We start from the raw sequence: 15,020 nt of genomic DNA on the forward strand, positions 1-15,020 counted from the left end.
TCTCGTCTAAATATATTTGAAAGCCAAACAAAGGCTCTACCAGAAATCCGTTTCACCACACTCATAAAAATCACAGTTCTTCAACGCTTTTTCAACATTATACTTTTATTTTGAAAGTTGCTCACCGGAAAATATAGCTGCGTCCACACACCGGCCGGGTTTAGCTAAGTTAGCCGAAACAAGTCTCCCTGTCCTTAAAAATGTCTCACCCAACACCGCCAAACAAGCCTTCAAACCCCGAAAACCCTCGCGTCTTCTTCGATGTAGACATTGGCGGAGAAGGAGGTCAGCATTTTTTAATTTTAATATCACTTAAGAGCTTTTTAAAGGGGCCAGTTAAACGTTAGCCTGTGTAGCTTAGCATAACCCTGGCTAGTTCTGGTGACTTGTAGAAACTGATTCATTTATGCTAGTAATGTTAGCTGCCAGAGGATTTGCACCTTACAAACAAGCCCGTCCGTAAAACATAGAAATTAACAGCTCGCTAAATATTTAATATGAGCTATCGTTGAATCAGATTACTAAATATGTAGACCTTGTGAGTGTGAACCACGTGTGGCTGTGTTGTCTGGGATGACTTGTAGTTAAATTTAGCCATCCTCAGCCTTAGCTCCGCTGCTATACCATTGTAAGATAGCGTTAATGGTCCTAGTGGTTGGCAAAGATTAATCATTTGTGTTGGTAGCTTAACATTAGCTCAAGTTGTTTATTGATATTGAACTGGCTGCCGCTTAATAACCGATTGTTGCCTGAAGAGACTAAAGTATACTTAGCAGCATTAGGTCATTTATAAAGCTTCTGGAATACCTCATTATCCCTGCACCACCCTGACTTAGTTTATTTGAAAATAGCAATGGTGTAATTATTGTATGTTGAAAGTGTATCGTCACAGTGTTAAAATATCGCCTGTCATTTTTTCAAGTTTTGCAGGAAACACAAAAAACTTCACCAAAAGTGCAACATAGTACATTTATCGATCATTTCACTCAAAAGGATGTAACAATGGATGGCTATTGGCATAGTAATAACACTGTGTGTAAATTATGTAACTTAAGAGAAATAAATGACTTAGGCAATTTTATGAACATGCCTTTGTGACTTAAGCAAGATATGGTAACACTTTATTTTGAAGGTGTCTACATAAGAGTCATGCAAGCCTGTCAGAAACATGACATGACAAGTATCATGAGCATTAATGTTACTTCAAAGTGTCATCAATGTTCATGACACATCCCATGTCATGTTTATAACACGCACATGTCACTCTTATGTAGACACCTTCACTATAAAGTGTTATCATATCTTGCTTAAGTCACAAAGGCATGTTAAAAAATTGCCTAAGTCACATTTTATTTTGACTTAGGCATAATAAATCCGCTTAAGTCACACACTTGACATAGGCGATTATCTTAAAGGGGTAAAATCACATGATCTGATCAACTGAGGACGTAGGTGATTTTACCATAAGTGGCCGGCGTCATGAGGAGATGATTTAGGCAAAAAAAAACAATTTTGACAAAAAATGACTTAGGTGATTATTTTAAGTGTGACGATATGGTAACTTCATCTAGTCTATTTCCTCTATACTGGAGCTGTTCAATCAGAAGCATTGACTTGCACTGATTTCTTGTTTCTTCTTTTTCTACTTCTACAGCTGGCCGAATTGTTTTTGAAGTTTTTGCTGATATCACCCCTAAAACTGCTGAAAACTTCCGGGCACTTTGCACTGGAGAGAAAGGCACTGGCAAATCGACTGGGAAACCGCTGCACTTCAAAGGATGCCCCTTCCATAGAAGTAAACAGGCCCCACATCTGCTTATATTGTGGCATTTCCTTTTAGTAGGGGAACTGTGAAGTTAAAGTATACGCACACAAAAACACAGAAGTAGCTAAAAGGACATTGAATGTGTTGAGCCATTTGGAGAAACTGAAGATGCTTACTTATTGAAAACCCTTTAGAAAATGGCTCTTTATGGTGTCACTTCACCACATAATGACAAATAAAACTGTATGCTTGTATACATTTTTTAAGTTTTAAGTGGGGAAAGTAGTCACAATATTGGACAGTTAAACTGACAGGTACGGGCTGAATATTGCAAAATCAAAGGGGACTTATTGATGCTTAAAAACTTTTTAAATTGGAGAGGAACTTACTGGATTTTAACACGCCAATTGTGCATTTAGGACTTCTCAAATTAGGGAGTCTAAAGCACTTTTTACTTACACTCTGGTTTGTCTGAAGAGTAATTTTGCTGTAAATTTGTTTTTTCGGCAGTCATCAAGAAATTCATGATTCAAGGAGGTGACTTCTCCAACCAAAATGGGACCGGGGGTGAGAGCATCTACGGGGAGAAGTTTGAGGATGAAAACTTCCACTACAAGGTAAACAACTTAAAACCAGAATCCCCATGATACGTGTTCTGCAACAATGTTTTAATGGTATACTGGAGTATTGCATTGTCTCTATCTCAGTTCTCTCCCTCTTTTGTGATTTTCTAAATGGGCAATAAGAATAAGGCATATACATTTAAACTAGTGTTTTTGACTAACAGAAATAATCAAACATCCCTTGTTGTTTCCTGTTTCTATATGCTAATAGTGCCATCTTTTGCATGTTGTAATCATTTTTTCTCCTTCACCATGTAGCATGACAGAGTGGGTCTGCTAAGCATGGCCAACGCTGGTCCAAACACCAATGGCTCACAGTTCTTCATCACTACTGTCCCCACTCCACACTTAGATGGAAAGCATGTTGTCTTCGGACAAGTGTTGAAAGGGATGGGAGTCGTAAAATTGCTGGAGTCCATCGACACTAACGAGGACGTCCCAGTAAAGGTAAATGTTTTCAGGTAAAATAGACTTTACAATTTTACAGAGTTGGCACCTGGTCTTAAAAAAGTAACTCTGTCTCTCAGTAAGTTTAAAATCTGCAGGACAACTGGTACAAATTAAGAATCTGATTTATTCTTAACATTTTAAATACTCAAAGCTCCTGAGTATACTGTGTTTACTGACCTATTTTGCTAACATCACATATACATTTTTCCTGTCTAAAACTTTTGCAATGCCTGCCTTTGAAGCCATGTGTCATATCAGACTGTGGTGAGCATAAGGATGGGGACAGCTGGGGTGCTGCAGCAACCGATGGATCAGGGGACACCCACCCAGACTTCCCAGAGGACTCCGACATTGACCTTAAAGATGTAAGTACGGGACATGTCTTTGATCTTCAAGGAAAGAAGTTTGTTTAAACTTTGGCAGATAGCATCAGACTGCTCTAAAGGGACCTCTGTTTAAGGACTACTCTGGCTTTTTGGGAAATGTGCCCATTTTTTTGTCTTATCCAAAATCAGATGAGACGATCAATATCTCTTTCATTATTGAAATCCAGGACGTGTTGAGCATAACAAACACTGGAAGCTTTGTAAAACGACTAGGAAACAAATTCAAGGGCTTGTCCCCAGAAAGAGGGTGATGGATTATTACTGACACTTTGAGTGTGCTCACTTTCGTGGTGTAAAAAGTCTGACCAACATTTTGTTTACAACCTGTCTCCTGCCCTCTGCTTTCAGGTCGACAAAGTTCTGTCTGTTGCCGAGGATGTAAAGAATATTGGAAACAGTCTTTTTAAGAATCAAGACTGGAAGGCTGCAGTCAACAAATATGGCAAAGCCCTCAGGTAATATACTGTGTCACTGTGTGTGTTTGGACTACTTTCGGTACAGTTGCTTTTAATACAGGGGAGAATTTGGCAGCCTTTCAAGCCGTCTCAGACAATCTTTCTACATTTATAAATTGAATATGCATTTAAACTGAAATTAACTTTGTGACTCATTTTATAGAGGCCATATGATGTCTGCTATGGTATGAACTTCATATTAAAACATGTAGTTTATTACTAGGCAGTTATGGAGATGTACTGCTCTAAAGCTCCGCTCAAAAATATTTAACAGCTATAATAGCAAACTAATCAAAATGACAAGCATATAATAATTCTATATTATTATCATGGTTGGAAATCCTCTAAAAAACAAAACCAACTCCACTTTTTCCATCTTTTTATAATTTGCATCTCCCTAGTCTGTTGGTGGAAACAAACCTGAATCCCCTTTACTACTGAAGACACTACTCTTTAAATATGAGTCACAGATGTATTGTTTTATTTTTTAAAAGGGCAGTGATTACAGTGGCTCTAATGGTTTTAGGTAGTTTTTGGCAAATGTTTGTCAAATGGGAGTAAATAGTGCATTCTGGGAGACTATTTATTCATCTGCAGATTAGTCAGTATATACACAGCAGTAGGATTAGGTGTGTGGAGGTTTGAGTGAAAATAAACCAAGTCCCCCATGGCCATGGTATGCTATTTCAGGCTTTAACTACACAAGGAGTCACTGTTAGTAGGATTAATTGTCAGTTTTGGTCATTTCATGGGATTTGTTGACAGCAAGAAAAATACAGAACATGACAAGCTTCATCCTTTTAACAGAAATAGGTAGCTGGACTTGTTTCAGTGCTAGTTCTGTGAAATGTGTCTCACACCTGTCTTCAAACATTAGTTCATATGGAACAAAGAAAGTAGAAGAAGAATATGCAGAAAAAACTTTCTGACCGACTAGTCGAGCAACAATGTTTGAATAGGCAACAATCTGCTCCTAAACTAACAATGAGTGTGATTTTTACCTCTGCAGGTACTTGGAGGTGAGTGGAGAGCTGCTGGAGGAGGAGGCGCAGCTGAAGCTGGAGCCCATAGCCCTCAGCTGCTTCCTCAACACAGCAGCATGTAATCTGAAGATGCAGCTGTGGCAGGAAGCTCTGGACAGCTGCAATGAGGTACATGTGTTAGTGGGGGTGATGTGTTGAAACAGATTTATCAACATGGTGAACTGGTCTTTTGAAGTTGCTGACATATAATACACGTGCAGGTAAAAAAATAAAATAACCAACCTGTGTGTCTTTGTTTGGCACTAGGCCACCTCTAGCCTGCAGAACATTTTCAGTGCTTCTTATCAAGTCTGTGGAAGTGTGTTGTAGGGATGAAAACTATTCCTCCACAAGATATTCCCTATTTATTATTATGTTTCTATCATATTATTTCGTCTTATGAAGATGATGATGGAAATGTGGTCACTGTAAAGGCTGTAGCTTTTTATTTATGTCACCCATATGTACCTTGTACTTCCTTTATTAATCTTAAAATTAGACATAATTTTGCTTCTGGCAGGGTAAAATCAATTTGCCAGAATTTTAGCAAAGATGCTCTTAAATTCTTGATTGGACCCAATCTTCATAATCAGTGTTAGGGGTTAAATATAATTAGCCTTTAATAATAATTAACTCAAAAATTAATATCGCCATAGAATTTAATAACTGATGAATATTTCTGTTGTGTCTTACAGGCTCTGGAGCTGGACCAAGCGAACACGAAGGCACTTTTCCGGAGGGCCCAGGCCTGGCAGGGCTTAAAAGAGAACAGCAAAGCCATGGTAAAGTCGACACACGCAACCCTCTTTTGACTCTCTTTAATCTTATGAAATAATTCAAAGCCTTTTGTATGAAATAATGGACAACACAACTGTTCATTATGTACATGATTTCCATTGCATAGCCGGATCATCTGGTTTTATACAGCATAGCATGGGACTCTCCTGTTCAGTTTTGTCTGATGGATAATAGTTTGGCTGTAGGAGAAGAAATTTGTATTGCATAGGAGTGTATTTGTATTATAGTTAAGCATTTGGTAGACAGAAATACATGTGCTTATTTATTTGTTACATGTGCTAGTTTATAATAAACAAAATCCAGATGCATTGACGTTAGAGATGTTCAGCATTTGAAACAGTCTGAGGTCAGTTTGACTCACCAAATTGTTTCCTGCACTTTTCAGATCGATCTGAAGAAAGCTCAGGGAATAGCTCCAGAAGACAAAGGTGGGGAATTTGTCTTCATTCTCTGTTTGTTCTCATCTTCACCTCTTCCAAGAAATGCAGCAAATATTTTCCAACATTTGCATATTTAGTTAATTAATTTTAGCATTTTATGCAAATTCCCATGTATTATTCAAACTTAGCATTCAAGATCATGGAGACAACTAGGACTGCAGGAAAACATCCTGCTTTTGTAATGTTTACTGTTCCCCCTAATTGAACTTTATTCAGAGAATTGAGTGAACTGTGTTCTGTGGGGCAAGCATGAAACCAAAACATCTATCTCAGGATGCAAATTGACCGAGAACTAAACTTTTAAGGATATAGGACAAATCCTCAACTGTGATGATTTTGTTGCCAACACAAAAAGCTACAAACACTGCTGCAGTGCTAAAACATTCCCTCAGCTACCAGTGGTGAAAACTGATGTAACTGACCTACAAGATTGTCACACTTTCTGTCCCAGTTTTTTAAAGGACATTTATATCCATCTACTTTGATCTGAGTGTGACTCATGATCAAATTATTCGCTATCTAGTGCCTAGAGTATTCAAGAAGTTACAACTAAGCATACATAAAACTGGTCATTTGTACTTTCATACTGATTAAAGTTATTAAAAGAGCATTAGCCACCATCAGATACAAATCCTCTCTTTTATGGTTCTAAGGAACTGCATTTACTTACGTGACAATAAGAGCACTGGGAGTTTCGTGGTTATGTTCAGTATTTAACAGTTTGGCAGCCTATTTACTGAGCAATCAGCTGGCACAGCTGGGACCAGGTGTGTAAACAATACATAAGCACAGAACCATGCATACGCCTTATCCCGTTTTTTTATAAAGCTAGAATGTGGAGTGAAAATGCATGGTACTTGAGCATACGCGCACGGGCACGCACACACGCACACGCACACGCACACACACACACAGGTGGCCGAGGCTACCAGGGCACACTGGTGCCACCTACCACCATTGGGTTGTCATTCACACACCGATGAACACAGCATCGGGAGCCATTTGGGGTTCAGTATCTTGCCCAAGGATACTTCGACATGTAGGCTGCCATGGTCTGGGATCGAACCACCGACCTTCCGATCGATAAGCGGTCACTCTACCAACAGAGCAACAGCCGCCCTTATATTTTTAATTGCTTTTTGGCTACTTTTTTGAGCCATCATTGAGTAGTTACAGCAGTGATGATTTTGCAGAAACATGATGAATTGGTGTCACAGATGCTACAAACAGCCCCAGCTGTGTATAATGACAGGGTTTCTTTTGGAGAACAGTGCCAATGTGACAGTCGGTGAAACTGCACACATGTCTGATGAATGGTGGAGGGGGCACAATTACATATGCAAAAGGAAGTTTTTTTCTAACACCATTAATTACTAATTGTGGGTGTAAAAATGAGGGTTGTTCATGTGCGCAGAAATTTATAAATCAAACAAAACACTGCATCTGGCGAACCTGATATTTATAAGCAACGGTTTCCTGGTAACTCCATCTTTTATCATACTGTTAGCTTTTGGTTAGACGCCTATATCTAAATGTCTGAGTGTTCTGGGTGGGATCAGACTCTGCAAATCTGGAGCCTTTTCTCTGCGTTTTGATGGTGTTGCAATCCTCTTGATATTTTAAGCAGCAGTTTATTGGCTGCCAGCAAGGAGATAAGAGCTATCAGTGCACTTCATGCTCTGTGCCTTCAGGTGCAGGCTATCTTTAATGTGAAATTGACAGTGTGGCGAAAAAGACATAAAATGCAACAAAGTGGACACGTGCATCAGAAACGTGTTTGAAGTCTCAGTGAGACAAACATTAAATTTGATTTATCGATTTACTTGTTGAACTAATTCAAAGTGGTTTCTTTTGACAGCTATCGGCAACGAGATGAAGAGGGTGCAGCTGAAAATCCAAGAGGAGAAGGAGAAGGAAAAGAAAATCTATGCCAAAATGTTTGCATGAACATTTCACCTCGTGAAGCAGTGAATTCTTGTTAACGTTTGTCAATATTTGAAGTCATCTCTATGTGGGAAGCTGCACTCAGATAAGGAGGCTGTAACCAGGTGAAAATGGGCAGGTCCTTTCATGTTTCAAGCGGGCATATTTCTCACCGTCTGTGTTGTTTTAAGGGAATAACTGTTATAAGCTTTGACCTGTCTTAATTCTGACAAGTGTCTTCACTGTAATGAATAAGTCTGAGCGTTTGTCTGATGCATGGCTGACTCCACTGCTCTGAAAAACTGGGTTAACACTTAACACTGGTTCTTGTTCTGGGGTTTTCAAGTAGTTCAGAAAAACAAAGTTGTGTATGTCATATTGTTTCATGGTAGGGATTTTGATACAGTGCCCTTGGACATTTAAAGTACATCAATCTGTTTTTATTTATGTTTGGTTTTTTTTACAGAGGTCAATAAATGAAAAGGTTAACAGTCAAGAGTTCTTTATTCATTACTGTGATATCATCTAATGATTTTATGTACAATACTGTGCGGATCAAAAGTTGTCCAAATATACCTGGAATAAATGCTGAAATAAAAATGAGAGCCGCATGTTTGCTTTTTCAAGTATGACATTGTGAAGGAAATATATTAACTATTCCAGTTTAGTGCCACTTAGCTTTCTTTTCTGTGTTAAATGTCCATATTGTGGATTTTAAAGCAGAAACAGCAAATTGTGACTTCTAACTTCAGTTTGATATGGTCCTCTATTTAGCATGGGTGCATAACCCCTGTGCCACATCGTTAACTTAATATCCAACTGCCTTTTCTATGAAAAATGCAGTTGTATTTCTAACATTTTCCTTTCTTTTTCATACTCATAAACCGCTATTTACTTATTTTCTGCTCAATACTTAGGCACATTTTCCATTCACTGGTAAGCACTGCAACTCTGAATGCATGATACTTGAAGGTTATAGTTATTGACAAAGAGATTAAAAAAAAAAAAAGAACCCCAAGATGTTCACATTCCATTGTAGGCTGGTCCTCCACCACCTTCAGGCACAACCCAGTTGATATTTTGGCTCGGGTCCTTGATATCACAGGTCTTACAGTGGACACAGTTCTGAGCGTTTATCTGCAATCTCATCCCATCTCCCGTTTCCAGGGGAACATACTCGTACACACCTGGGAGGGATGGAGGGTTGGTGGAGAGAAAAGTAAACAAGTTAGAAAACAGACACACTGAAGTGATGGATGTGAACTATTTCCATTGAAATCCAGGATTTGAACTGGAACATTACAATGTTAACCATAATGAATAGAACAAGTTATCAATGCAACATCATTAGTTCTCATATGAGACGTTGTTGATGAACTGCTCTAGCACCAATAGCTCAGAAGCACAAGTGAGTCTTAACTTCCCAGCTGTATGAATGATGTTGCAGTTTTATTTAAGAAAAAAGTCAGACAATGCACTTTGATACACACCGTTTCCTCCTAGTTTATACATTTCTATGACCACTTTATAGAGCCATGAATAAGTCACACATGCTACTCCTTCAGTGGCTAAGTCGTTTTTAAGAAAGTAAAAAAAAATAAAGTTACAGGTATCAAGATGTACCAGTGTTTTGTGCAATATTGCTTATTGCAGAACTGCTTTTATTGTCTTTTATTGTCATTGCCATCTAAATCATTGTGTCATCAACTGTGAAAAATCCTTTAATTGCTAATCTAATTTTTTCTCTGTGGTAAAATTAAGAGCTTAAAATATCAAGTGTTCCTGCATGAGACAGAACAGTATGAAATTTGAGTTAAATCATGTCCATGTCTGAATAAGGTTGGGGGGAAAAAGAATGGAAAAATATGTGTGTTACTTATGCCACTCCTTCTTTTGTCTTAAGTATTACATTTAGATTTTCTAAAAAATAATACAAGAGTGTTTTCATGGTGTCTGTAGCAGACAGCCAGTGCAGCCATAATGTTTACCACTGTGTGAAAGAGGGCAGGCCTAGCGAGCTTAATGTCATCCAAAAGGTTTGTGACCTCACACTCCTACGCACAGCTGCTCTGCTCATACTGCAAGATGTGTGGACTGATCGACCACCAACGGCTGGCCTGACAATTCCAAATATAAAGCCTGGTTGGTGAAGGAATCCAAAGCAAAACTACATCACATCTCCAACAAAGCAGAGGCAGCAACTGTAATCCATATATAAAGTCAAAAGTACTATAGTTTGTCACAGCATCCTCTGCACACAGACTTACAGTAGTGTTCAAAATAATAGCAGTCCAATGTGACTAACCAGATTAATCCAGGTTTTTAGTATATTTGTTATTGCTACATGGCAAACAAGGTGCCAGTAGGTGCAGTAGATTCTCAGAAAACCAACAAGACCCAGCATTCGTGATATGCACGCTCTTAAGGCTGTGCAATTGGGCAATTAGTTGAAAGGGGTGTGTTAAAAAAAATAGCAGTGTCTGCCGTTGACTGTACAAACTTTTTTGTTTCTAGGATTTAGCAATCCTGTGAATCACTAAACTAATATTTAGTTGTATAACCAGTTTTTTATAACTGCTTCACATCTGTGTGGCATGGAGTCAACCAGCTTGTGGCACCTTTCAGCTGTTATTCCACTCCAAGATTCTCTAACAACATTCCACAATTCATACATTTCTTGGTGTTGCTTCAGAAACAGCATTTTGATGTCACCCCACAAGTTCTCAATTGGATTAAGGTCCGGGGATTGGGCTGGCCACTCACTAACATCAATGTTGTTGGTTTGGAACTAATATTTTTCTCGTTTACTAGTGTGTTTGGGGTCATCGTCTTGTTGAAACACCCATTTCAAGGGCATGTCCTCTTCAGCATAAGGCAACATGACCTCTTCAAGTATTTTGACATATGCAGACTGATCCATGATCCCTGGTATGTGATAAATAGGCCCAACACCATAGTAGGGGAAACATGACAAAATGGACTGTCTGCGGCCCTTGGACCCAAAAAGAACAATTTTACTCTCATCAGTCCACAAAATGTTCCTCCATTTCTCTTTAGGCCAGTTGATGTGTTCTTTGGCAAATTGTAACCTCTTCTGCACATGCCTTTTTTTAACAGAGGGACTTTGCGAGGGATTCTAGTAAATAGATTAGCTTCACACAGACGTCTTCTAACTGTCAGCACTTACAGGTAACTCCTTGTCTGAGGACTGTCTTTGATCATCCTGGAGTTGATCATTGGCTGAGCTTGTGCCATTCTGGTTATTCTTCCATTCATTTTGATGGTTGTCTTACGTTTTCTGCCACGTGTCTCTGGTTTTGCTCTCCATTTTAAAGCATCGGAGATCATTTTAGCTGAACAGCCTATAATTGTTTGCACCTCTTTATAAGTTTTCCCCTCTCCAATCAATGTTTTAATCAAAGTACGCCGTTCTTCTGAACATTGTCTTGAAGGACCCATTTTCCTCAGGCTTTCAAAGAGAAATGCGTGTTCAACAAGTGCTGGCTTCATCCTTAAATAGAGGCCACCTGATTCACACCTGTTTTTTCACAAAATTGATGACCTCACTGATTGAATGCCACACTGCTATTTTTTTAACACACCCCTTTCAACTAATTGCCCAATTTCACAGCGTGCGAGAGCGTGCATATCACGAATGCTGGGTCTTGTTGGTTTTCTGAGAATCTACTGCACCTACTGGTACCTTGTTTGCCATGTAGCAATAAAAAATATAAAAAATATATATATATTTCGACCACCAAGACACACTACAACAAGTAATAAACCCGCCTATATACCAAAGGATGAAAGGTGAGAATTTAAGATGGTGAACCTTAGCTGGAAGTCTAGAAAGCCAAACAAAAACCAGGCTTTTAAGTATATTTGGAAACACTTGTCATGTTACCAAGAAACATGGGGATAAAACAGTGTGTGAGCTCTTAACAGCAGCAGTGCAATGTCTGAACAACTGAGCGTCCTATTTTTATAAAGCTTTTCATAAAAGGGCTTTCAATGTTTGCCTTAATGCATTCCGTTAAAGATGTGACACATTGACCTGACCGTTAAAGTCTACTGCAGTAGCAAAAGGTTTACTGGCTCTCTTTACAACATCCATGATTAAATTGATCATTACTGATTCATAGATAAAGGGAGTCTAGTTGATCATATTTAGTCTTAAAACAGTTGTTTGAAATTGCTTATTTCAATGGCTTTGATCTATGAAGCCTTGGGTGCATTGTGGTGTAGAGATTTTTTTTCCAAAAAATGTCAATTAGTACAGGTAACAAGCCTCTACCGGGCCATTAGCAAAGGTTGTACACAAGTTATTTAAGACTAAAGCCTTAACATACACTACAGTGTTAAAGGAGCAGTATGTAGGCTTTAGTGGCATCTAGTGGCGAGGTTGCAGATTGGAATTAACTGAAAACAAAATTCTAAGATTACGGTGGCCTTTAAGTCACGTCAAAATGAAAAAGGCCCCCTCGAGAGTAGGTGTTTGGGACATGGCATGGAGGAGGCCCAGCTCCCTATATAGATATGAAGCTCACTATAAGCTACCAAAAACAAATTATTCTGAGTTGCGGGTGATTATACACCAACGGAAAAATGGTTTTGAATGAGGGATGCTAATTTTGACCCTTTTTTGGGAGAGCTAGCTGACCCTTGTTAAGTGATCATTAACCCTCTTAATAGAGGAGCAGGCAACTGAGTCTAAGCTCACAGGCTGGGACACACTTCTTGCTTTTCGCAGAGCACTGCAGACTTGTACTGGTCACATAGCCACAATGTTGCATGCAGTGTTGGAGAAACATGCAGCTACGTCCCAAAGTCTATATACTGGCCTCAGTCATGTCACTCTCACTACGACATGAATAATTTACATATTAAGCAATTTTTTTCTTTTTAAATTAGGTGCTGCTGATAGGTGCTTAAGCTCTGCAATGAAACGCACATATGGTTGAATGTGTTGCTCCCATGAATTGCATTTACTGTCTTAAATTTTTGTTATCATTTAACAGAGTATGATTTGGTCAAAATTCTTGTTGTCAGTAAACGGTTAAATGTTATTATTATATGTCAAATGTTATTCTGACTTTATATACTTTAATTATTAACTTCCCTATTATGAATATTATATTCCATTTCTGCCCATACATGCCCCGAGATGCTTCAATGTCATGGTGGCTTAATGGCCTCTGCCAACAACAGAGTCGTCCATTAGTGATGCTTGATATGTAACTATAGATGAGGTTTAATTAGGTCAGGGTTGAAAAACAGTAAAGCTGTGATGATATAACAGCATTGAGCTGTCACAATTACCTTATGCTTTTTGCCACTAACAACATTTAAAATTTTTTGACAAAACTGTTGATTCATGCCAGCCAACAATGCTGAGCATGTACCTAATTATAGGAATTATTAACCTTCCTAACCCAAAGCTGAAGCATGCACAGAGTTTCTAAAGTAATTGCTTTCCTGCTTTATCCAATCTCCCTCACTCTTGGTCGTGGCTCACTCTGTGAGCCACAAAGAGCACGACTGTCATGCTCCATTTGTCCATGTTGTTAGCATAGCCTCTGCCCACACACACACACCTTTGGTTTCAAAACAATTCAAAAGGAAGCAATGTGACAACATTCGACCTCGAGTAAATTCATACGGCTCTGAGAAGGGTTTTAATCATTGCAAGTAATTTCTTCAGCAAACAAACTTTTATTCTTTGTACTTTTTAAGATTTGTTTTTGATTGTAAAAATTTGCTGCTGCTGACTGAACAATCTACATCGATGACACATTTTTCATCAAAGTCCAGTCTGTTCCCACCAGGAAGGATATTGTTAATTAAAAAGATAAAAGTGATCGCTCTTTTATTACGGTTTGGTTGTCTGTTTTTTTTTTCTCCAAATTAAAACTGTGATTAACTTTGCCTGGAGTGTCTGGAGTGCTGCTTATTGTCAAAAAAGTAATTGACAATAATTTTGATTATGAATTAGTCATTAAAAGAGTAACTTAACCACTATATATATACCACTACTTACCCCCATATATATTGGGTTTTTAGCTGAAACCCAATATATATATGGGTATTTAGTAGTTTTGTTGATCAATTCAGGTTAAAATATAAACATTTTTGTGCAAAGTATTTGATTACTGCATAATGTTTTTTAAATATGCATAATATACAGCCCTCTACTGAGTGAAACATAGCTATTGCAATACATTTTGGAGGACGGTGAGGTATATTGAGGCAGCTTTTCTCACCAACAATCGCAATGCCAATTTCAATTAGCATGTCGGTGGAGATTCCAATCATATAAAAAAAAACATTTCTTGCTCAAGAATCAACTTTTCTACATTTTCTACCACTTTCCTCTATCTGGTCTGCCATAGTGGTATGATTAAAGTAACACCAGCCCAGACAAACTATATTTTTAACACAATCATTATCTGAACAGCTCAGGGTCAGAACTATTTTAGATATTATACAAATGGTGCAGAAAGTAAACTGCTATTTTAAAGAGACTTTTTTTGTCCAAATTAGTTGACCAAAGTCAACATTTAGGATTAAATAAAAAGGAAGGTGCTTAAGAGGAGGAATTGATGGTACTGTATAGGATTTGTAGCCACTGGTTACTCATTACATCGCTGCAAGCTAACTTTGTTGCTAAAGTCATTTCAACATTTTGCGATGCTGATTTTATATGCTTCTATAACTTATGGGGTGTAATTTAAACAATGTGGGAATTTTTTTTTAATTTTCAAGTCATTTGCTGCTACACTGCTCTATGTGGGTCTCAGAGGATTAACTAAAAAAATAACTGACCTTGAAAAGTGGTCTGCATTAATCCAGACCTAACCAACAGGTATGAACACCACAATGTGAATTTAAACAACTATAAAGACAAAATTATCAAGTGTATTTCAAATTACAGGAATTAGATTAAATTTAGGGCTGCAAATTATTATTTTTTAGTCAATTAACATGCAAATATTCTTTTCGATTGACTGTTATTGACATTAAAAAACTAAAATAAAATAAAAAGATTTTCTTCAGTGCAATTTGACATTCAAACCTGTGATTTCTTTGTAACTTTAATGTTGGTGTGAGACTGTGTGCAACAAAACAGAAGATTTACTTTCTCACTATACTATGAGAAAA

General features: G+C 38.0%; 2 protein-coding genes across 2 annotated transcripts in view; one reads left to right on the plus strand and one right to left on the minus strand.

Annotated features, from left to right (window-relative positions):
* On the plus strand, positions 1–8,467 carry ppid (peptidylprolyl isomerase D). The gene is made up of 10 exons (XM_059345895.1): positions 1–285; positions 1,655–1,795; positions 2,276–2,382; positions 2,647–2,835; positions 3,081–3,203; positions 3,573–3,679; positions 4,689–4,830; positions 5,397–5,483; positions 5,885–5,927; positions 7,798–8,467. Exons 1-10 carry the CDS (start codon positions 201–203, stop codon positions 7,884–7,886), a joined length of 1,113 nt encoding a protein of 370 aa, XP_059201878.1. The 5' UTR covers positions 1–200; the 3' UTR covers positions 7,887–8,467.
* etfdh (electron transfer flavoprotein dehydrogenase) overlaps positions 8,348–15,020 on the minus strand; it is a 20,159-nt gene continuing 13,486 nt past the window's right edge. The window contains exon 13 of the mRNA XM_059345894.1: positions 8,348–9,049. Within this exon, the coding sequence (XP_059201877.1) occupies positions 8,886–9,049 (164 nt within the window). The 3' untranslated portion in view covers positions 8,348–8,885. The remainder of the gene's footprint in view (positions 9,050–15,020) is intronic.

The sequence above is a fragment of the Centropristis striata genome, chromosome 12 (genome assembly GCF_030273125.1).
Source record: "Centropristis striata isolate RG_2023a ecotype Rhode Island chromosome 12, C.striata_1.0, whole genome shotgun sequence".
NCBI classification, from domain to species: Eukaryota; Metazoa; Chordata; class Actinopteri; order Perciformes; family Serranidae; genus Centropristis; species Centropristis striata.